The 24,318-nt window shown below is 44.6% G+C and overlaps 1 protein-coding gene and 1 long non-coding RNA gene across 5 annotated transcripts in view; one reads left to right on the plus strand and one right to left on the minus strand.

Annotated features, from left to right (window-relative positions):
- Positions 1-22,537, plus strand: part of CUL1 (cullin 1) — a 106,271-nt gene extending 83,734 nt beyond the window's left edge. For all 4 annotated transcript variants that reach the window (XM_020289679.2, XM_012768144.3, XM_020289680.2 and 1 more), the window contains 13 exons: positions 4,520-4,627; positions 4,707-4,813; positions 8,086-8,134; positions 8,530-8,661; positions 9,813-9,930; positions 11,738-11,814; positions 12,403-12,534; positions 14,564-14,656; positions 19,433-19,480; positions 19,560-19,642; positions 20,221-20,326; positions 20,883-20,996; positions 21,991-22,537. In XM_020289679.2, the coding sequence (XP_020145268.1) occupies positions 4,520-4,627; positions 4,707-4,813; positions 8,086-8,134; positions 8,530-8,661; positions 9,813-9,930; positions 11,738-11,814; positions 12,403-12,534; positions 14,564-14,656; positions 19,433-19,480; positions 19,560-19,642; positions 20,221-20,326; positions 20,883-20,996; positions 21,991-22,071 (1,248 nt within the window). In that variant the 3' untranslated portion in view covers positions 22,072-22,537. The remainder of the gene's footprint in view (positions 1-4,519; positions 4,628-4,706; positions 4,814-8,085; positions 8,135-8,529; positions 8,662-9,812; positions 9,931-11,737; positions 11,815-12,402; positions 12,535-14,563; positions 14,657-19,432; positions 19,481-19,559; positions 19,643-20,220; positions 20,327-20,882; positions 20,997-21,990) is intronic.
- LOC105873324 (uncharacterized) lies at positions 1,730-11,474 on the minus strand. The gene is made up of 3 exons (XR_012921047.1): positions 11,333-11,474; positions 1,955-2,045; positions 1,730-1,815 (listed from the first exon to the last, which is right to left on the minus strand). It is a non-coding gene; the product is annotated as an uncharacterized LOC105873324 (long non-coding RNA).
- Positions 22,538-24,318: the final 1,781 nt, after the last annotated feature.

A 24,318-nucleotide genomic window follows, 5' to 3' on the forward strand; every position in this document is an offset into this window, starting at 1 on the left:
TGAGCACACACAAAGTGCCAGTGGAGGGGGAACCTCAGAAATACACTAGGTGTTAGGGAAAGCCATTCTGGGGTTAAACATTTTCACAGGTAATTGTCAAAGTGGGTCATCTACATGCAGACAAATTATCTGTTTTTCTCTTCAGTTAATGGTTTACATTTTTTTTCTCCCTGAAACTTTTGCTTCTCTGTTTTGTGTGGAAATTTTACTCCAAAGACCCAGTGCTGATGTTTAGGAGGCCCCCCGAAAGCCATGCTGGTTATTGGCTTAATCTTACAGGCAAGAGGAAACCAGTCAAAGGTGTTACAATAAGCATGGAATTGATAAGATCAGAATTTTTATTTGAAAAAAATTGCTTGCTAGCAAGTGGAAATGGATTAAAAGGAAGAAGAGTTGTTGTAAGCGTACCAGTTAGGTTTGTTATAGTGGTTCAGATCAAACCATTATGATAGTGGCCTACCAGACACTGGGTTGTTATGTGGGGACAGAGAGAAGAAAGAGACTTCACAACGGACAGGTTTTGCACTTTCATCATTATTGAGGCTGGATGATGAGTTCATGGGGTAGATTTTATTATTCTTTCTAATTTTGAATGTATTTGAATTTTTATACAATAGAACATTGCATGAAAAATGGACAGGTTGTGTTGATGGCATAGATGTTGGAAAGGAGGAGTTGTGCTTCCTGGGTGCCTGGCTGGACCCGCTGGGCTGAGTGGTGGCGTTCAGAGAGAGAGCTCCAGAGGACGCAGGCTGGTGGGGCAGGGGATCGGGTCATCTCTGTCCCGGAGTTTGGGAATCCCATGAGACGTCCAACGGCAGGTTGTGCGAGCTCAGTGGGGAAGTTGGGTCTAGAGATATAAGTATGTTGATTGTTGGCGAAAGAGCAACGATCGAAATCATGTGGGAGTGAGACAAAACCTGAGAGATGTCGGATTTCTTACATGCAAAAGGCTCTCCTGTGCCACCGAGTAAACAGTCAGGAATCAGGCAAGTTACTACTTCCTTCCCTTTTTTAAACCTCAAAAATCCATTCTTCGTTTTCTTGAATAAACATGCAGTTGATCCAGCTGATCTTTTCTCTCCCCTTATGTCTGTTGCTTTTATAACCTGGCCTCTCCCTGCCCCTTAAGGACAGTCCCTTGCCTCCTGATTGCTAAGTCCACTCACGTTTTGAATGTCTTTTCTCTGTTTGACACTGCCGACTCCTCCTCCCTTAAAATTCTTTCTGTATTATTCCAGCGTGTGCCTCTTTGCCTGGCCCTTGCCAGGTTTCTAAATGGCTTTTCTCTGGACCTCAGATGCTAAATTCAAATTTCCCAGGCACAGTGTTTTGGTGCACTCTGCCCTTCGTGAGTTCTGTTCAAACCCTCCCTTTGCACTAGCCGGACTCCCGTCTGGGTCTTCTGTAGTAGAAGGAATCTTGGAATTGGAGTCTGAAGACTTCTTTGCTCTTGAAACATGTCTTTCCAAATGGGAATTCCTTCCTGGCATTCCTTGAGAAATTTATATTTTTCCAATTCTGCTTCTGAGAAAAATTGGTCCAAAAAGTCAAGAAAATGGGAAAAGTATTATGATTCTGAAACATTATAGTCAATATAGAGACATTACTGGTTGAAAGACATCCATCAATGACAAGTCACAAGCAAGAGCAGGGCTCCCTGATGGCGTGGAGTTGAAGGTCAAGGTTGGCATGCTCAGGAACCTGGACGAGAACTTGTGGCAGGGCAGCTGTGCTGGCTGCCAGGTGGGTGAGGCCTTGCCGCTCGCGTGGGTCTGAGGCTCCTCTGCTGCTAAGTGTGGACCATTCCTGCAACTGAAATAAGTACATTTTTATATGTAATATACTTTCTGTAAATCCTCTGGTGTTCCAAAAATTGCAAGTTTTGGAAGCAAAATAAGTCCTTAAATTGGCACTTTTGAAATGCAATTCTTTGTAATACTGTTAACCTTACCAGGAGGTCTGAATGCTCCTTATTTGAATAGAGTGTGCTGGCATTTCCCAGTGCTCGGATCCTCACTGCAGGCTAGAGTTCTTTGCAAATACTGTAACAAAAGGAATATGAGAGGAAAATACTAATGTTGTGGAGTAATCTGACATGAAATCAAAAAGCAACCTGCAGTCAAAATCAGCAGAAGCAATGTTGATTTCGGTGTCAAAACCAAAATTAGGTCAAACAAAGATATTTGCATTGTTTAAAAAGCAGCAAGGCCGGGCGCTGTGGCTCACGCCTGTAATCCTAGCTCTTGGGAGGCCGAGGCGGGCGGATTGCTCAAGGTCAGGAGTTCAAAACCAGCCTGAACAAGAGCGAGACCCCGTCTCTACTATAAATAGAAAGAAATCAATTGGCCAACTGATATATATATATAAAAAATTAGCCGGGCATGGTGGCGCATGCCTGTAGTCCCAGCTACTCGGGAGGCTGAGGCAGAAGGATCACTCGAGCCCAGGAGATTGAGGTTGCTGTGAGCTAGGCTGACGCCACGGCACTCACTCTAGCCTGGACAACAAAGCGAGACTCTGTCTCAAAAAAAAAAAAAAAAAGCAGCAGCTCACAGGGCGTGAGGCGTGCGCTGGCCCGCTGGTGCTTTCGGCTGCACTCAGAGCGGGACCATCAGAGCAGGCAGGGCAGCGTCTCTGCACCTGGAGCAGCTGTCCCGAAACAGAGAGGGGATTGTCTGATGGGGCAGTTGATGCTCTGTGTGTTTTAACATTTGAAGATGGTAACTTTAAAATATTAAGTGTCTCTGGTATTACCTTTCAGTATTTTACGTGATTTTTATTTGGCAGTTATGTTGCATTAAGTTCCTGTTTAGTTTATCAAATGTTTATATTGGGTAGAGACCATATGTATGTCTTATTGAAATTCTAATCTTACCACAATCTGTTTGTTTGTTCATAATAGTAAATCTTGCATTTATTTTGTGTAGGAAACCTCTTAAACTCTTAGTATAACCCTATTACAGAAAAATTATTCATTTTTACTGGTTATTCATTATTATTTAAAAAGAAGTAAATCAAATGTTACAAAAAATACAGAATAATTAGAACTCGGAGGACTCTGGTTTCTGGCGCTTGAATCCTGCACATTAACACGGCAGGGATCTGGAAACATTAGCAGGTCTCTTAAGGCCCCTGAACCTCAGTCTGCCTGGGTGAGGGGACAGTCAGGAGCTCTCCTGGCTCACGCATGACACCCTCCTCCTTGACCACCTTCCTCTCTCTGCGCCCGCCGTCCGTGAGCCCGGGCCACCAAGCCCAGGCTCGGCCTCGGTTGCCTCTGTGTGACCTGGCACCTGCACTTGCCTTTTCAGAGCCATGAGGAGATGCCCAGCTTGAGGTCGGGCTGCCTGGCGGGCCCAGCCCCACTCTGCCACCACTTACCCTCGGCCAGGTGCTTAACTGTGGCTCAGTGTCTTCATCTGTCAGATGGGGATTAAAATAGTGCCACCTCACTGCGTCGTTGTGACAGTCCCCAGGAAGGGCTCGGCAGTGTCTTGCGTGCAGAGTACCCGGCAGCAACCGAGATCTATTTTTTATCGCAAGGCTCTGTCTCCGTTGCCTCCCATCATTCCTGTTGTCTTTCACTACCTGAGCCTCGCAGGGCTGCTCTTCCCATTTCATTTCCATCACGTTCCTTTGTCTGGGGACTCCCCCGCGAGGCCGGACTCCCCATGTGGTCAGCCCGGCCTCGCCACCTCACTCCCCGTTGGTGTCCACACGAACCTTCCGGTTTGCTGCCTGCGTGTGGACCCCCTCCCAGCCCCTGCTCTTCCTTGCACCTGAGCTCCATGTGGTTTTTTCGTAATCACCTGGCCGGCTGCATTCTAAGCTATTGGCTGATCATCAATCTCCCTGGCTGATTGGTTTCTCCGGCTGAAACAAAGTCCAGAAAGCGAACTTTTAACAACAAAAAATTGGTTAAGCAAAGCTGTCACACTGAAAAGTTTGTTTCCATGATCCCGTTAAGGTTTTAGTGCTTGTAATAGGAGCTCGAAGTCAGTAATTTTGGTCAGATGCAGTGGCTCACGCCTGTCATCCCCGCACTTGGGGAGGCCAAGGCTCGAGGATTGCTGGAGGCTGGGAGTTCAAGGACCAGCCTGAGTGAGATAGCAAGACCTGTCTCTACCAAAAAATAGAAAAATTAGCCAGTCGTGGTGGTGTGGGCGCCTAAAGTCCCAGCTGCTCAGGAGGCTGAGGCAGGGGGATCACAGGAGCCCCAGGTGACCCATGATCGCGCCACTACATTATAGACCGGCAACAGAGTGAGAACCTGTCTCAAAAAAAAAAAAAAAAATCAGTAATTTGAGTGTGGCTAATATGTTGTCTTTTATTATGTACGTGAACAAAATGTCTTGTGTATTTCAGTGATAGAACCAAAAGTATTTCTTGATCTTACTTTTTTAACTTCTTTGGAGAAGTATGTATAGTTTTTAGAATATTTTATGAAGCAATGTATACATTAACATACAATTTAATCCCCAGTGACCAACTTTTGTTTCTCTTTCCCCTACTTAAGGACCCCAAAATGTATGTACAGACAGTGCTAGATGTTCATAAAAAATACAACGCCCTGGTCATGTCTGCATTTAACAACGACGCTGGCTTTGTGGCTGCTCTGGATAAGGTAGGCGCGTCACTGTCCTAACGTCCCCACGTGTGGGCGGATGGGGCGCTTTTCTCTAACTGTGTTCTGCGCAACGCAGGCCTGCGGTCGCTTCATCAACAACAACGCCGTCACCAAGATGGCCCAGTCGTCCAGCAAGTCCCCTGAGCTGCTGGCCCGGTACTGCGACTCCTTGCTGAAGAAGAGGTATCAGATAACTGTGTGTTTTTTCTTAGCCTGTTTAAAATCTCAGCTTTTACATAAGGAATTTAAATTTATCTTCCATTTTACATACCTTAAATTATAAATTTTCAAACAGCATACATCATCTTTCCAGTTGAAAATCTGTATTAGCTCCTACTGGCTGTTTCTAAAATAGAAGACTCTCCGTATACTATAGGGCTTTTGTTATTTTTATTTTTTATTTTTTTTGAGACAGAGTCTCACTTTTGTTGCCCAGGCTAGAGTGAGTGCCGTGGCGTCAGCCTAGCTCACAGCAACCTCAAACTCCTGGGCTCAAGCAATCCTTCTGCCTCAGCCTCCCGAGTACCTGGGACTACAGGCATGCACCACCATGCCTGGCTAATTTTTTGTATATATATTTTTAGTTGGTCAATTAATTTCTTTCTATTTTTAGTAGAGACGGGGTCTCGCTCAGGATGGTTTCGAACTCCCAACCTCGAGCAATCCGCCCACCTCGGCCTCCCAGAGTGCTAGGATTACAGGCATGAGCCACCGCACCCGGCCTATTCTTTGTCTTTTGAAAGTTATTTTTGTTCATCAAGTTTGTTTTATTATTTCATATTCTTTACTTTTTAATCATCTTATTTCTCAACTAGTGTATTTCCTAATCAGTTTGTGTATTAAGAGCTGAAGCAATATATTATAATACAGTTCCCTCCTCAGTCCTCACTGATTTTTTTGTTTGTGTGCTTGTTTTGGTTTTCTGAGCTCCTCTTTCATTGTAACAGTTTCTTTCACTTTAGAAATATTCAAGTTTTATTTTACTATTCCAAGTATCACATCAGCAAGTGTTAAAGATTTTAATGAAGGAAGATAATTCCCTTCTGGCTTTCTGTTGCAATAGTTTTCCATGTCCCCAAATTATACTGGTTTTGGGGGGAGTTTTGTGGTTTCGTTTTGTTTGAGACAGCATCTCATTCTGTGGCCCTGGGTAGAGTGCCGTGGCGTCAGCCTAGCTCACAGCAACCTCAAACTCCTGGGCTCAGGCGTTCCTCCAGCCTCAGCCTCCTGAGTAGCTGGGACTACAGGCATGCGCCACCATGCCCGGCTAAATTTTTCTATTTTTAGTAGAGAACGGGGTCTTGCTTTTGCTCAGGCTGGTCTCGAACTCCTGAGTTCAAGCTATCCTCCCACCTCGGTCTCCCAGAGTGCTAGGATTATAGGCGTGAGCCACCGCATCTGGCCTATACAGGTTTTAATATTAACAAGTTATATTTTAAGTAGCTCTCTAAGGCTAGCATAACCCCAATATAAAAAAGACTGAGAATACTTACACGTACCAGAATAAACAGACTACAAATAAGACTCAAGAATAGAGGTGCAGAAATCTTAAGTAAAATATTAGCAAACCAAATTTATCAGTTAACTAAAGAATAATTCTTCAAAACACAGCATCACTTTCTAGGGACGTAAGAATGCTTCACAGCAGCAAATCTAATGTGCTTTGTGAACAGACAAGTATGGGAAAAACTTGTGTGGTCTTCTTGGTAGATGGTGGGAAAACATTTGATAAAGGTCAATAACTGTTGCTTTTAACTTCGCCAGAAAGCCATTTGTTGGAGGCCAGTGAGAAACTGAGTTTCTGATTTTTTTCCCTGTTTATTGCACTGCTGGTCTAATGTATAATTTGGCAATTCTAGTCAGATCCTCCAATGTATCCTCTACAGGAATTAAAAGGGACTTTAAATCGGAATGCCTCTGATGAGTTGATTTCATTTGTTTTCAGGCTATGTAATATGATGAATTTAAGTGATGTAAATATGGAGATCCTCTGTTAGGTCTTCAGTTTGGTTTCACAAAACACACAGTGTCCTTTGTATCTCTTGTCTTTTTGTAAATGGCCCTCATCAAGTCTGTTGATATGGGCCTTATTGATTAGGGCTACTGAAGCAGACAGACTGGCAGAGATATTTCCAAAGCTGCTCTTTAACAAGCTTGTCTAAATGTATTAGAGAAGAGAGTCTAGTAGGTCCTAAGTTAAACTGTTCCCAGGAAAGAGAAACAGCTGTGACCTATTAGTGGGAAGAATAGGATTGGTTTTTCTGAGCCAACTATTCTTTTTCTTTTTCTTTTTTTTTTTTTTTGAGACACAGTCTCACTCTATTGCCCGGGCTAGAGTGCCATAGCGTCAGCCTAGCTCACAGCAACCTCCAACTCATAGGCTCAAGCAATCCTCCTGCCTCAGCCTCCCGAGTAGCTGGGACTACAGGCATGCGCCACCATGCCCGGCTAATTTTTTCTATATATATTTTTAGTTGTCCAATTTCTTTCTATTTTTTGGTAGCGACAGGGTCTCGCTTTTGCTCAGGCTGGTTTTGAACTACTAACCTCGAGCTATCCACCTGCTTTGGCCTCCCAGAGTGCTAGGATTACAGGCATGAGCCACCACACCTGGCCTGAACCAACTATTCTTTTTTTGTTTTTTTGAGACAGAGTCTCACTCTCTTGCCTGGGCTAGAGTGCCTTGGCATCAACCTAGCTCACAGCAACCTCAGACTCTTGGGCTCAAGTGATCCTCCTGCCTCAGCCTCCTGAGTAGCTGGGACTACAGGCACACGCCACCGTGCCCGGCTAATTTTTTATATTTTTAGTTGCTTGGTTAATTTCTTTCTATTTATGGTTAGAGATGGGGTCTCACTCTTGCTTGGGCTGGTCTCGAACTCCTGAGCTCAAGCAATCCTCCCTCCTCGGCCTCACAGAGTGCTAGGATTACAGGTGTGAGCCACCGTGCCCAGCTCCAACTATTCTTAAGTTAAAGACACCTCTTTGAATGGAAAGCATCACTTTAGTAGTGATTTAAACACTTTCATTATCTTAAATTATTAGGCCATTAAAAGGAAGCTGTCTTTTTGTTTTTTTCTAAAGTTAAATTACAGCAGAATGTAGATAAAAATTGCAAAAGTAAAGTTCCTTTACTTAGATTTAAGTGGATTATCTGAAAGGAAAACTTCATTCACGGTGTTTTTGGAAACTTTTAGTAAATATCTTCTGTTGATTTTCATCTTGGATGTTCTAAGTGATTGTTTCTGTTCTTCCATGATGGGGTTACAGTATGAGATTGCTAAATTGCTATAGGTAAGGAAAGTTAACTGTCCCTTACCCCATGTACTGATCTGAAGAGAACTGATCATTTGAGTGCGTGGAACCACATACTGATAAGGTAATTTGGCTTAGTGGTGCTTGTTTAAATGTTTTCCGATTTGTTTTAAAACATGATGCCTTTTTAAAAATTTCAGTTCCAAGAACCCAGAAGAGGCAGAGCTGGAAGACACACTCAATCAAGTGGTAAGGTGCTTCATAATCACATCCATTTTCAATAGCTGTTTATTTCACAAGTTGTTTGTAAGATTATTTTTATAGGGCATCTGGGATGTAAAAAAATAATAATCGTTGATTTTATTTAAAATCTATGGTTTTACTCCCTAACTAAGTCATTACTTTTAGCATTTGTTCTTTTTCATTAGTACTAAATCTAGTACACCTTAATGTGATTGAAAGGGATTGATGAAAGTATTTACATTAGACTCCAGGGCAGGTTTTTTGCCATCATAAATGTTGGCATAGGGCCAAGCCAAAACCAAGCACAAGTCGAGGCTCCTGGCGATTGGCTGGCCACAGTGGGCTTTGCACAGTCAGCTCCTGAGTGTTCATTACGTGTGTTCTCTTGGCGGCTTGGCCAGATGGTCGTCTTCAAGTACATAGAGGACAAGGACGTGTTTCAGAAGTTCTACGCGAAGATGCTGGCCAAGAGGCTCGTGCATCAGAACAGCGCAAGCGATGATGCCGAGGCGAGCATGATATCCAAGCTGAAGGTGGGTTTCGGCTCCTCTGGAAAACCCCGGCTTTGGGGTCATTGTTAAAATAGTTCTTGATCTCTCCCAGTCACCAAGCGGGCGAAGGAGCTTGTGCAGCACTTTGCAAAGTGTGAGCTCAGCTGCTCCGCTGCTGGACACCTGTCGTGGCCAGCGTTCTGCTCTCCCGGCCCTTCCCCACTCTTTGGGCCCTTCTGCCCACCACCCGGGCCCCGTCTCCTGTTTCCCACACCTTTGGCCTTGGACCACATTCACATTTAGTTGGCTTTGAGCTGATTGGATATTTTGCTTGGCTCTGGGCTTGGTTAACTCTCTATATCCCCATAGCTACAGAAAGGCAGGAGGTATCAGTGTTACTTTGCTATCGAGCAGTTCTTCCTTATTCCGCCTCCTTTGCCATTTCAGGGCTTGCCAGGCGGCTTGTACACGTCTTAGAACATATTTTACTTTGACATCAAATTTTAGTTACATGGGTGTTTTTGTGTGCTCGGGCTGTGATGACAAAATACCATAGACCGGAGGCTTAAATAACCAAAATTGATTCTCACTGTTTTGGAGGCTGAGAATTCCAAGATGAAGGTGCCAGCTGATTCGGTTCCTGGTTTGCAAGCAGCTGCCCTCTCGCTGTGTCCTCACCTGGCGGAGGGAGGGAGGGCAGATCTCTCTCGTGTCTCTCCTTATGTGAGGACACCAGTCCCTTAGTGAGGGCCCCGCCTCAAGCCCTCATCTAAGCCTAATTACCTCCCAGAGGTACCATCTCCAAATTCCGTCACCTTGGGGGTTCATGCTTCAACATATGAATTTTAGAGGGAGGGGACATGGTTTAGTTCATAGTAGTAGGATAAGAGCCAATTATTTCATCTTTGTATTATACCATGGTGTCAGCAATATCTTACTTTGATGCTCAAATAATGGTGGTTGTGTATATGAAGACTTAACTGTTCAGCTTGTAGTTGTGTTATTTTTGACAGTGTATTTATTAATTTTAATCCATGCATAGTTATGCCAGAAAGTATAATTAAATGTTATTAGCTTTACTGGTAGTTTTGTACAATTAAGGATGTGTCATGTACTGTAATTTGTCTAAATTTCCTTGCATGCGTTTATATTTTTATACAAATTAATAAGACAGTTATCTGGGTTCATTTCAGCAAGCTTGTGGTTTTGAGTATACCTCTAAACTTCAGCGGATGTTTCAAGACATTGGTGTAAGCAAAGATTTGAATGAGCAATTCAAAAAGCACCTGACGAATTCAGAACCACTAGACTGTGAGTATTTGTGTGTTTATAAGCTGCTTTCACAGGCAGTGTTCTTGTCGCAAATGAGAAGTGACCGAATATTAAGTAAGCATGGCAGATACTTTGTTAGAAATTCAAGGACTTAGAAGCAGGACGTTTCCCCAGGTGTCCTACCGTCTTCCTCCTGGCTCCCGTGTGACAGTAGGAGATGGCCGCCACGGCAGCCCTGTCAGTGCTGCTGCTGGCTGAGAGCCCCGGGCGTCCAGCTGACCTGTACCCAGGTCCCAAGCCCCTCCTCTTCTGCTGGCTGACTTGTTCGCCCGACACACAGGCCAAGGATTTGTTTTATCTTGTTTTAAACCTTAGTTTGGATGATCCATTGTAGCATTTTTTTTTTTAAATTATAAGAAACTCACTTGGCCTATGTAGATAACAGAGTCACATACAGACTGTGGCTTCAGATTTGCATTGGGGACTAGTGCAGGCTGGCGCAGGTAATTCATTTCCCCAGGAGAGGCGGCTGGGCCCATGTTAGGGTGTTGCTGTAGTGGTAGGCGGGCAGACTTATGCTACAGCATCATATAAGTTTTGTCTTTTTAAATGAAAAGTGACTAATGTTATTTTTCCTAAATCAAAAATACTACTCCATGCCAGGCACAGTGGCTCACACCTGTAATCCTAGCACTCTGGGAGGCCAAAGTGGGAGGATCTCTTGAGGGGAGGAGTTTGTGACCAGCCTGAGCAAGAGCGAGACCCCGTCTCTATAGAAAAAAAAATTAGCCAGCCAAATAACAGTAGAAACAAAAAATTAGTCGGGCATCATGGTGAGCGCCTCTAGTCCCAGCCACTCGGGATTGCTTGAGCCCAGGAGTTTGAGGTTGCTGTGAGCTAGACTGATGCCACGGCACTCCAGCCTGGGCAACAGAGTGAGACTCTGTCTTTAAAAAAAAATTACTGGCCGGGCGCTGTGGCTCACGCCTGTAATCCTAGCTCTTGGGAGGCCGAGGCGGGCGGATTGCTCAAGGTCAGGAGTTCAAAACCAGCCTGAGCAAGAGTGAGACCCCGTCTCTACTATAAATAGAAAGAAATTAATTGGCCAACTGATATATATATAAAAAATTAGCCGGGCATGGTGGCGCATGCCTGTAGTCCCAGCTACTCGGGAGGCTGAGGCAGAAGGATTGCTCGAGCCCAGGAGTTTGAGGTTGCTGTGAGCTAGGCTGACGCCACGGCACTCACTCTAGCCTGGACAACAAAGCGAGACTCTGTCTCAAAAAAAAAAAAAAAAAAAAAAAAATTACTGCTCCATTGTTGAACTTGACAGTTTTACCCATGGACTTCTCAGCTATCTGTGAAAATGAAGTTGTTATAATTAGTAGATTCTGCATGTACATAGTGCGTGTCTTTTCACAGCACTAAGTAATAGACAAACCGTAATGAGGACAGTTGCTGACTTCTGGGTTTTCAGTCTCCATGGGTTCGGCCGCGACGCCGTGCGTGGTAGGCAGGGTGTGGCGCGAGTGGACGAAGTCCTTTGTGGCAGACACGAGGAGCAGATGCAGCAGAACAGGCACGTGACGACATGATGCTGGGCTGGAAGTTAAATGGAAAACTGTCACTCTCGCAGAGAAAGAATTTCTGGCGCCTCCACCTTTTACTAATTTTAACTGAGTAAAATGGGTCGAAACCATGTATGTTCAATTCTTAATGTTATATTCAGGCAGGCTTTCTCATTTACTGTACTTTCCTTTACTAAAGAGCAGCCCGTGCCGGTGTGAAATGATTGCCCTTTCAGCCGATGAGGCGCACTAAACTCTGCCTGCGTTTCCCTCCGCAGTGGACTTCAGCATCCAGGTTCTGAGCTCGGGGTCGTGGCCGTTCCAGCAGTCGTGCACGTTCGCCCTGCCGTCCGAGGTGAGCCGGTCTGCGTGCTGCTGCAGTGCCGAGCGGCTGTGGGCAAGGGCGAGCGGCTGTGGGCAAGGGCGAGCGGCTGTGGGCAAGGGCGAGCGGCTGTGGGCAAGGGCGAGCGGCTGTGGGCAAGGGCGAGCGGCTGTGGGCAAGGGCGAGCGGCTGTGGGCAAGGGCGAGCGGCTGTGGGCAAGGGCGAGCGGCTGTGGGCAAGGGCGGCCGCCCCGCACGCTCTGCACCGGGCCGTGGCGGTGTGGCGGGGAACTGCGGGTGTGGCGGGGCAGCCCGGGACGGCCGGCGGCGGTGTGGCTGGGAACCGCAGCGGGTGGCGGGGAACCGCATCGGGTGGCGGGGAACCGTGGCGTCCGTGTCCGGCTCCGCAGCGCGTGCGTGTTTGCGCGTAGGTGGAGCCCGGGCGGGCGTGCGGCGCGGCGTGGCGGTGCCTCGGGTTCTCGACGTAGACGCCTCTTGTCGTTGCCCCTCCTGGTGCTCTAGAGCACTGTACGGGAGAGGAGCCGCCCTCGCCCGTCCTGTGCGCGGGGCGGGACCGTGCGGGCCGGGCGGGGATTCACGGCCGCCGTGCTGTCCCCCGCAGCTGGAGCGCAGCTACCAGCGGTTCACCGCCTTCTACGCCAGCCGGCACAGCGGCCGCAAACTGACGTGGTTGTATCAGTTGTCGAAAGGAGAGCTGGTAACTAACTGCTTCAAAAACAGGTATACTTTGCAGGTAAGATCACCTCTTAATCGTAAAATATTCTTTGAATTCTAAATGAAAATAAGATGAAATGTAGAGATTTAGTGTTTGGCACAGCTCCTGCCCGGCACACAAAAAGTGTTCAGGTGGCTCAGGCTTAAGAAGCTGGAGCTACACGTGTTTAATTATGATAGCAGCTCTTACCCAAAGCAGTTTCACATTAATAATACCCTTCAGTGCTTACAGCAATAGTGAGTATTAAATAATAATGATTATGCAACCAAACATGTTTCCATTTTGTAAATGATAAAACCTGAGGCTCAGTTTAATTTAAGTGACTCTTTCTGGATGCTAGCTTATATGTGACCAACCCAAAATTTCAGTGAAGGTCTTTTCTCTTTAAAAAGTCCAGGCTTAGGAGTCTCTCTGAACCTGCTCTGGTTGAAGAGCTATCTGATTAAAAAAAAAAAGTCCAGGCTCTTCCTACTTTAACTTTAGTAGAGGGTGGGCCTCACAAGTAATCGCTTATTTTAATCTCTGAGAAGATTTCACTGGTTAGCTTGAGAGAACAATTACAAGTCTGTGTTTAAGGGTCAAGAAACTTCAGAATGGGTTCTGCAGACACAAGTTGCATGTTAATTTAAACTTTCAATGATTTTACTCTGATAAGATAGTTAAAATGTGTAATATTCTGGTATGCTGGTTCCAAATACCTTCATCAACTTGAATGTATATTACTGTACAGTTGAAATTTTGTTTTATTTATCCCCAGATATACACAGAGGAATCCATTTGCTTATACTATGGTACCTAAAATTTTAGTACCCCATTTTTGACCAGGCAGAGGCCTTGCATGGGGTGTGTCTGCCGTGTTAAGGCACAATATAAAACACTAGCATTGTGCTCGGCCTGCCCTTGTGTTTTTACAGAAGGCCCAGAAGCACTGTTGTCTGTGGTCTGCCCCAAAACAGGCACACGCGTCATTGTTCTCTTTTCATTAACCAAGATTCTGCCTAGGCAGACAGTGGTGGTCTGGCACACAGCTTGTTCCTGTGGATTATGTAAGAGAAGAGGGGAGAAGTGAGGAGGGATTGTTCACGGGGTGTTCAATTGCTGCACACACTCAGAAATTTGAACCAGGCTGGTCATGGTGGTTCACACCTGTAATCCCAGCACTTTGGGATGCTAAAGTGAGAGGATTGCTTGAGGCCAGGAGTTCAAGAGCAGCAGTCTGAGCAACATAGTGAGACCCCGTGTCTACAAGAATTTAAAAAATTAGCCAGGTGTGGTGGTTCACTCCTGGAGTCCTAGCTACTCAGGAGGCTAAGACAAGGAGGATAACTTGAGAGCAGGTGTTTAAGGCTGCAGTGAGCTATGATTACACCACTGCATTCTAGCCTGGTGACAGAGCAAGACCCTGTCTCAAAGAAAAAAAGCGGGAAGTGGGGGTGGGGAGGATTAGGAACCTGCCCGTGCTACCTGGTGCGTAGTGTACTCTCTAGTATTAAAAATAAAAGATACCTTAGAGCAGTTGTGGTTTACTATAAACCATTTCATACTTTACTTTTCATACTTCCATAGTAAAATACTTAGGGTTAAAAAACAAATATATTAATAATATAATTCAATAGGCAGGCTGTTTTCTATCAATAATGTACGAAAAAGATTATTTCCCTTAACGTGTTTGCAAAAACAAATTTGAAGTTTGATGCTTAATGTGTCTGTATATATACCACGTGTGCATGAATGTGTTTATATAAATGAGTGCGGATGCATATATAGTGTATGTTTATATAGACAATACATTTTAGAAGAAAATTCCAAATTATTTTAATGTTTGAAAAGGTAGAAAATGACTTGTCTTTTGGGGAAAATGTTTTGTCATAACGGCATTGCTAAACTTTGTATTCCCTTTTATGAATGAAGATCTGCTTCATTCTTGCATCTGTTTGAAGAATTTGTTTCATAAATAAGTTCTTTAAACATAGGCGATATATTTTGGGAGTTTTTTTCTGTGCATTTAAATTTTTCTTCTCTTTCTTTTACATGGGGGGCCTCAAAGGCATCTACGTTCCAGATGGCAATCCTGCTTCAGTACAACACGGAAGATGCCTACACCGTGCAGCAGTTGACTGACAGCACGCAGATTAAAATGGTATTTGTGTCATTTTGCAACTTCTTTAGCATAGCAAGTTGCCATTTTCTTGTTCTTGTGGATATTGTAGGGGAGATATGGGGAGAGAGGATATGGGTGTCTTTGATTGAAATACATATTTGCCTCATGAATATGAACATGCTCTTATTCCAGGTATTTAGTACATGTTACCAAAAACTTAAAAACTCAGTGTGACACATCCACCATGACATGCTTTTCTCTCATTCACTTAACCAGTTCTTTTCCAGCTAGGCTTTTCTTTAACTTAAATTTTCACTTAATTTTAGTAGTATTTTTCTTTTTCTTTTTTTTTTTTTTTTTTTTGAGACAGAGTCTCGCTTTGTTGCCCAGGCTAGAGTGAGTGCCGTGGCGTCAGCCTGGCTCACAGCAACCTTAAACTCCTGGGCTCAAGCGATCCTGCTGCCTCAGCCTCCCGAGTAGCTGGGACTACAGGCATGCACCACCATGCCCGGCTAATTTTTTCTATATATATATTAGTTGGCCAATTAATTTCTTTCTATTTATAGTAGAGACGGGGTCTGGCTCTTGCTCAGGCTGGTTTTGAACTCCTGACCTTGAGCTATCTGCCTGCCTCAGCCTCCCAGAGTGCTAGGATTACAGACGTGAGCCACCGCACCCGGCTGTATTTTTCTTATTAGTCAAATTTTTATTGAGATATATTTCAGATAACATAAAATTTCATATAACATAAAAATTCACCATTTTAAAGTGTACAACTTAGTGGTTCTTAGTATAGTCACAAGTTAACACAGCCACCACCACTGTCCAATTCTAGCACGCTTTCATCACCCCAGAAAGAAACCTGCTCCCATTTGTAGTAACGACCTTTTACCCCCACTCCCCAGCCCAGCCCTGACAACCATTAATCCACTCTCTGTCACCATGGATTTGCCTACAGCGGACCTTTCATATCAGTGAAATCACATAACATGTGATGTTTTGTTTCTGCCTTCTTGCAGTAGTGTATTGTTTCCCGAGTTTATCCTTGTTGTAGCATGTATCCGCACTTCATTCTTTTTTATGATTAATATTCCAGTGTCTGGATGGGACCACATTTGTCCATTCATAGGTTGATGGGCATTTTAGTTGTTTCTGCCTTTTGGTTATTCTGAATAAAACTGCTGTGGATATGTTTTCAGTTTTCCTGGATCTATACCTTGGTGCAGAATTGCTGGGTCATGTAACAACGATGTATTTAACTTGTTGAGGAAACTGCAAACTGTCCCACAGTAGTCATACCATTTCATGTTCTCCCCAGCAGTGTGTGTGAGGATTCCAATTTCTCCACATCCTCACCAACATTTGTTGTTTTCCTTTTTTAAAAAAATTGCAGTCATTGCCAGGCGTGGTGGCCTGCGCCTGTAGTCCCAGCTACTCTGGAGGCTGAGGTGAGAGGATCACTTGAGCCTGGGAGTTCTGGGCTGTAGTGCTCTGTGGCAATCAGGTGTCCACACTAAGTTCGGCATCAATGTGGTGATCTCCTGGGAGCAGGGGACCAGCAGGTTGCCTGAGGAGGGGTCAACTGCTGGCCCAGGTCAGAAAATGGAGCAGGACATAACTCCTGTGATGATCAGTAGTGAGATCGCACCTATGAATAGCCACTGCACTCCAGCCTGGGCAACATAACAAGACATGTCCATCTCTTTGAAATAAAATTATAATCATCCCAGTGGGCGTGAAGTAATACTGTGGTATTGATTTGCATTTCTCTAATTTTAAACATTCTAATGATGTTTAGAATCTTATACTTGGTCATTTGTATATCTTCTTTGGAGAAATTTCTGCTCAAATTCTTTGCCCATTTTTTGATTGGGTTATTTGTCTTTTTATTGTTGAGTTGTCAGAATTCTTTATATAGTAGACCCTTATCAGATGGATGGTTTTTAAATATTTTCTCCCATTTTATGGATTGTCTTTTCACTTCCTTTTTTATACACACACATTTTTACTTTTAATGACGTTCACTTTGGTTTTTCTTTTGTTGCTTGTGATTTTGGTGTTCTATCTAAGGAATTGTTACCTAGTCTAAAGGACAAAGATTGTTCTTTCCCTGTTGGTTGGTGCTGGCAACCTTGTCAAAAGTCAGTTGGCCATAAATCTATTTTAATTTCTGGATTCTCAGTTATTTCCTAGTAATCTTTATGTCTGTCCTTATGCCAGCACTATCCAGTCTTGAGTACTGTTGTTTCATAGTGAGATTTGAAATTGAAACTTCCAACTTGGTTCCTTTTTCTCAAGATTGTATTGGCTATTCTGGGTACTTTACATTGTCAGATGAATTTCAGGATCAGCTTGCCCATTTCTGCAAAAAAACACAATAGAGATTTTGATAGGGATTGTATTGAATCTCTAGATCGATTTGGGTAGTGTTATCATCTTAACAATGTTTTTTTTTTTTTGTTTTTTTTTTATTTTATTTTATTTTTTTAATAAAGAGAACTCACCAGCTGACTATTATCTTAACAATGTTAAGTCTTCCAATCCATGAACATGGGATGTCTTCCCATTTATTTGGGTTGTCTGTAATTTCTCTCAACTTTGTTTTATAGTTTTCAGTGTTGTATGAGTCTTGAACTTCTTTGGTTAAATTTTATTATTATCTTATTATTTTTGATGCTATTATAAATGTAATTGTTAATTTCACTTTCTGGTTGCTGATTACTACTCTGTAGAAATACAGCTTACTGTATTTTGATTTTGTATCCTATTACCTTGCTAAACTCATTTATTAGCTCTAATGGTTTTTTAGGGGGGTTCTTCAGGTTTTTTTTTTTAAATATACAAGTATATCATCTACAAATACAGATAGTTTTACTTCTTTTCATATTTGGGATGCCTTTTCTTTCTTTTCATTCTTTTTTCTTTCGGATTCCTTTGGCTAGAACTTGCCGTACAGCATCGAATAGAAGTATAGAAGTGGTGGGGACTGGATCCTTGTCTTCTCTTAGCGGGAAAGCTCTCAGTCCCTCACTGTCAAGTATGATGTCATCTGCGAGCTTTTCCTAGATGCTCTTTGTCAGATTGGAGAGTTTCCCTTTTATTCTTAGTTTTTTGAATTTTTTCTTTTTTAATTATGAAAAGGGTTTTTGTTTTTTTGTCAAAATGCTTTTTCTGTTCTGTTGAGGTAACTGCTTTTTGTCTGCTAATATGGTATACTACATTGCTTTGTTTCCTATGTCGAACTACCTTTGCATTCTTGGAGTGAGTCCCACTTGGTCATCATATGTAATCCTTTTGTATATGCTCGCTGGGTTCGGTATTTTCTTGAGGTGTCTTGCATTTATGTTCAAAAGGGATATTAAGCTGTTGTTTTCTTGTGATGCTTGTCTGGTTTTGTTGTCAGATTAATACTAGCTTCATAGAATGTGAGTTAGGAAAGTCCTTTATTTTGTAATCAGTCTTGAAGTTAGTCCCAAATATATCTTCAAATTCTAATAACAAGGTGAGTTTGCTCCTTTGTATGTAGGCATCTTTTCTCATTCCTCCCTCCACCACTTCAGCATAAGGAGACCAAAATTTGGTGGAAGATTTAGTTGCCTCTCAGACCGTGGGGAAGGCTTTGCCCACTGGTCCCTGCAGGACAGGGGGCTGACAGGTGTGTCTGTCTGGTCTTTGCTTGGCTTCTGATCAGGACTGCACACCAGCCTCTCGACTCGCTCTCGGTGTTAGGACTGCCTCATGAGGCCACGGCCGCTCTCTCCTGTCTGCCTGTGGCATACGCTGCCCATCAGGCCTGGCCCATGAAGTGAGGCCCTCCCCATCTCGTGGTATCCCTTCCCTAGATGCAGCTGGCAGCATTCGAATTGCTGCTGTGGAGTTCTGAGCCAGCGACTAGAGTAGAGGCTTCTCACTCTGCCAGCTTTAACCACATACCCTTGGATCAGAATGGGTACCCGTTACGACAAAGGCAGGACCTTCCTGTCCATTGTTGGTAGGAGCCCACGAGCCTTTGAGTGCCCTTCGGCTGACTGACGGTGCCCTTTGGAGTTCATGGCATGGTAGAGCTGTGAAGCCGGAGGGCTGAGAAGTGCTCAGACCACCCACTGTTGGCAGACGAGCGGCTGCACGGTATGCTTGAGTGCGCCCAAGCCAAGTGGACAAAGTACCTGCAACCAAGCTCCATTGTGTTCAAGAACAGAACATTATTTCCAGTGCTACTGAAGCTCTTTAATATTTCTTCTGCAACGATCAGTGTCCAACATGAACGATCAGGCATTTAAGAAGTGAATAGGTTCCAGTAGGTTTAATTGAAGAAATCAGTTGTGCGTGGTTTCTAATAAAGGTTCAGCATCCCTAATCTGGAAATTCAAAATCTGAAGCTTTTTAAAGTGCCAACATGACACTGGAAGAAAATGCTCATTGGAGCATTCAGATTGCAGATTTTTTAGGTTAGGGATGCTGAACTGGTAAGTATAATGCAAATATTCCAAAATCCCAAATACTTCTGGCATCAAGCATTTTAGATAACTGATATTCAACTTGTATTTAAGTGTAACAGAATTGTCCATTTTTGTTACTGGGTGGTCTGGACCAGAAAGGGGTTGATTCTACTGTTAGAAGTCAGGGTGGGACGAAATGAATTTAGAGAACCTCTAGGTTAGGAAGCACATCTTTCATTTTCCTCTTATTTTGGGTGATTATTGTTTTTCTATGGAAAAATGGACTATGGGGTTGCCCATAGTCCATTAGTGGCTCTTATTGCAAAGGAAAATGCATTTTCCCATTAACTTAATCTTTTTTTCTCTTTAATTGCAGGACATTTTGGCACAAGTCCTACAGATTTTATTGAAGTCAAAGTTGTTGGTAGGTCTGCGTACTTTTGATGTCGTACTAGAAGAAGGCCTTTTCTTGAGACAGTGTAGTAACAGTTGCTTTCTTACAGGTCTTGGAGGATGAAAATGCAAATGTTGATGAGGTGGAATTGAAGCCAGATACCTTAATAAAATTATATCTTGGTTATAAAAAGTAAGAAAATTTTATTAAATAGATGGTCACAGACCGTAGACATATCCCCGGGGACCTGCAGTGAGTTTGTGGTATCATCACAAACTGAGGGCAGTTGGGAACTCAGCACAAGACTAGGGGTGCTAGCTTGCAGGGTGTGAGGTTGGCCTTTGGTTCCATTTGGTGATCCTGGGCATTTCTCCAGTGGACTGTGAGTTGATGGTTTTTTCTTTATTTGACAAAGAATGGCTTAAATGGCTCACCTGGAAAGTTTGCACCTTTATGTCCAGGTGTCTTGATTTTATTTCACTTGACAAAATTTGGGGAAGCAGGTTAAGGACCTGGATTTCCTGGAATGCAGATGTTGCTATTAATGGCAAAATGGGAAACTCCACTCTGTGATAAAACGACCCAGTGTTTGGTTAGGGGACATTGTCAGAGAGTCGGTAGAAATTATTCCGCAGAGGGGAAAGATGCACTGTGTTCTCTACCATCTGTCTGGGATACAAAGCCCTTCTTAAAGGTTGAAAATCAGAAAGCAGCGGTTATTGCCTACCTATTAAAACAATAGTGACTGGTTTCCTCAACTTTTTTGACAGTAAGAAATTAAGGGTTAACATTAACGTGCCAATGAAAACGGAACAGAAGCAGGAACAAGAAACCACACACAAAAATATCGAGGAGGATCGAAAACTACTGATTCAGGTGACTGTCACCGTGTGCCTGTGCTGTGTGTGTCCTCCCTCCTGGGGGACGGCCGTGGCGGGGGGACTGCCGAGTGGTTGCTCCGTGACAAGGGGCTGTGGTGGCAGAAGAGGCGTGGCCTGGAGCCAGGGCCTTGTCTGAAGGGATCAGTCCTTCACGTCTCCAGGCAGAATAGAGTAGCCCTCTTGCCCTAAACGCTGGGAGCATATAATTGTGGCAAGTCAAACTAAAATGAGTGAAGGAGAGTTGTTAATGGAGAGGATGGGAGCTTCCACGTCCTTCAAGATTTAATTTTTTCTCATTTTTTAATGCTTATTATTAAAATTGCTCATAAGACCAAACATTTTAATATTTGCCACATTGGAGCGGAGACGTAGACAGGGAGAATTGGCTCCCTGCTCGCTCCGTCACCTGCAGGATGCTTGTTCCCTGCTACAAAAGTGTAGTTCTCTGCGCAGAAATAAGAACCTCAGTGGCCTTTGCGCTGATTGTCCTTACCTGTGAAGGCCAGCTGCTACGGCTCTGAGCACACTGCATTTCTCTGCCTGTCGTGTAGGCGGCCATCGTGAGGATCATGAAAATGCGGAAGGTTCTGAAACACCAGCAGTTACTTGGAGAAGTCCTCACTCAGCTGTCGTCCAGGTTCAAACCTCGGGTCCCAGTGATCAAGGTACCAGGCTTACGTAGCAGTTACATTCCATTCTTATTTTAGAGGAGTAAGGACAAAAAGTAGATTGATTGCTGTATCATGAAGAAGGGAACTGGCTTGTGCATATGTAGTAGATTTCTACCAAAGAAAATAGGCTTAATTTTAACTTTTTATTGAAATGTGTATACAGAGATAGTGCACAGACCCTAAGCACACTGGTGTAATCAACCCGCAGACGAGGACTGAGCCATTACTGGCCCCCCGCCCCGTGGCCACTACCTGTGCTCCTGCAGAAAGCCTCTCCCATGACCTCTGGCACCGTAGAGCAGTTCGCCTGCCTTTGAACGGTGTATAAATGGATTATAGAGTGCATGCTCTCCCATGCCTGATAAGAATTTTTCAACATTAGATTTGGGAGATTAGTCTGCGTAGTAGAATCTAGCAGTCGTTTGTTCATTTTTATTGTTATATAGGCATTCTGTATGAACACACAGCGTATCTAGTTTACTGTTAATTGACATTTGGCTTATTTCTGATTGGAGTTTAGAACAGTAACTATAAGCAGGCCCTTCCTTTCTGGAAGCACGAGGGTAAATCACAGCCAGTGGAGAGCCTCAGAGGGTGGTGGCTGACAGGCGACTCTTCAGAGGAGTTAGGAGGCCACAGTTTGGCTCCTGGGGTCACACTTAGCACAGGTGCCAGTTTGCTAATGGCTGCCCAGGGGTTGTCCACCACCTCGTTCCCATGCTGATGGCAGCTCTGGGAAGAGGAGGCAGTCGACTGTGGTAGACAGAGAGGTTCTGGCCCAAAGGGATTCTCCAGCACGTGACTCCAGTTGCCAGGGTGTGTGCCCGAGAGGTAAAGCCACATGCTCAACACATGTCTCAGGCATCTTTCCCCCTGAGCTCTCAAGAGTGGGGGGATAGCTGTGGGGAGGGTGGCCTGTCTCTGTTCTGATGATAATCTGTTTTTCTTCCCCTTTCACTGCCTTTTCCTTTTTTAAAATAACACCCAGAAATGCATTGACATTCTAATTGAGAAAGAATATTTGGAGCGAGTGGATGGTGAAAAGGACACCTACAGTTACTTGGCTTAACCCTTCTAGAAGGGTCTGACTGTGTGACCCGCAGCAAATAGTTCATGATGTAAAGAATGAAAACAATTCAAGTTCATAGCAGCCAGCCTGCCGCCATTTGGACCTCCCTTTTTAAAACTGAGACCAAGACTCCCATCACGTGGTCTCAGATTTACATCGGAACTGCTCAGGATCGATACATTTCAAGTCTGTAAATATGGACACCAACGCCATTTAACCTAACTTAAGAACAGAGGGCAATTGAACCTTCCACGCTGAGGGCTGCATGCTACTGCATTTAAATCAATACATTGGCTACCTGGTTAACAGCTGTCGTCTCAGGCAGCACTTGTAATGTTGGCAGCACTTTGAGAGCAAGTCTGAATGGACCCACGTGTAATCTGCTATGAAAAACCATTTGTATAGTGTGTTTCATTTTTTAATGTGTGAAAATAAAGAAAATTAAAGGATTTCTGTACAAGTCGCATTTGGTTTTGTTTTAAGTTTTACTAATTTCTATATGTAAATAAAAGATATAATGATTGTGCAAATTTATATTCCCAGTGTCTTCCTGTAGTTTAAAAGGGCTGCATTCTTTTGATTGAAAAATGTTTACAATCTCAAAATTTTAAGCCCCCTTGTAATCTTTTTAAAAACACTTCTGCTTATTTCTGAGATTTACTCCAGCGGCTGGAATACAGCATGAGGTTCCGTGACCACGTTTTGATTTCTGTTTCACACTACTTGTAAGGACTAAATGAGTTAATCCTCGGACAACCCAGCTAGTATCCCCCTTCTTTTGTACAGGTGGGGAAACTGAGGCAAGATGGGGGAAGGGTCAGGAGTTAGGAGCGGAGCTAGGATTGAAGGTGGGTGGCCGGGGTCCTGGTCTCTACCGGGCTCTGCTGCCCGCGTCCCTCCCGAAGGGCCGCATGGCAGGAGGTGACGTGGAGCCTCCGTCACGCCCTCTGGTTCTGGCTGCTTGTGAAAAGGAGCCAACAGTGTGAAACATCAGCTCTTTACTGGCAAAGCTCCCTGCACTAGGGGACAGTGGCCCTGTGCCGGGCAGAGCTGAGGATCTCTGGGTTTTCAGGCACCTACTGGTAGACTGGCCGGTGTTCTTGGCTGTTAGAAAAGTTGTTCCTCCTGGGAGAACGGAGTGTTTGCCCCAATTTGTGCCCAGGAGAGGAGGCCCAAGGCCAGGGGAGTCGCGTCCCGCCCAGTCCTGGGGACCTGGGCGCCACTCCTGTGCCTGGCTTCTTTCTTTGTTCTCGGTCGCGTGCCACTCCCTTCTGGGCCCCTCTTTGCAGTCATTTCCTGTTAAAGGGCAGGAGACCGGAGCTGCCGGCAGAGAATTTTCCCCTCACAGCACTGGGGCGCTCCTGTTCGCTTCCATTTTCCTCACAGAAGCTTAAAAGTTCCTCACCGGTGTCTCACACAGTGGATACCTGAACCTCTTGGCGCACAGCTACGCCGGGGTCCACGCTCCCGCAGAGTGGAGGAAGGCGTCGCGGACGCCGGCAGCGGCGCTGGGGTTTCGCGGCACAATCTGGCGCTCAGCAGGTGAGTTGACCACTTAGGTGCGAGCGGCGACTTGTCGACAGGCAAAAGCTTTTGCTTTTTTTATCTCCGCAGTGGCAGTGTGCACGTTCAGCTAATAAGTTACTACGAATCTGTGACCTTTTAACTAGTCCTTAGTAGGAGTTATTATGGTTATTTTCCTAAAGCTGCCCGTAAAGTAAAACAAGCTTTCAGTGCTTTCAAGCTTTCCTCATCACACAGGGCAAAACGCATTCGCCGCCAATGCACAGCGCACGCACCGTGCCGTGCGGACTGCGTGCCGGCTGTGGGCGAGGCGTCGCGGCCGGTGAGCGCTGTGCCGAAGTGGTTAAAAAGTTTACTTAATAGCCTCCCACACCTTTTTAGTATATCCCCGTTTTCAAATGACTTAGTGAAGACTGCCAGCATGAAAAGCAGGCGGAGTCCCTCCCCAGACCCTGCTTCCCTCCACCCTCAGGGCCCCAGGGACCAGGACGGCTGCAGAACTGCCCCGCTGGGAGTGCAGCTCCTGCTTGCGTTTTTCTGCCCCTGGGAAAGTATGTACAAAGAAACACCATGGGCCCTCTTTCAGACCCCTCTGTGTGAGTCCCGTGGATAGGAACTATTTTAACAAGGTTTTGCTGGTCTCTCTTCAGTTCCTCCAGGAGCAAGCATGTCCTTAGGTAAGTACTCGGGACTGTGGAAATTGACAGTGGCACACAGGTGCAC

The sequence above is a fragment of the Microcebus murinus genome, chromosome 9 (assembly GCF_040939455.1).
Source record: "Microcebus murinus isolate Inina chromosome 9, M.murinus_Inina_mat1.0, whole genome shotgun sequence".
NCBI lineage: Eukaryota > Metazoa > Chordata > Mammalia > Primates > Cheirogaleidae > Microcebus > Microcebus murinus.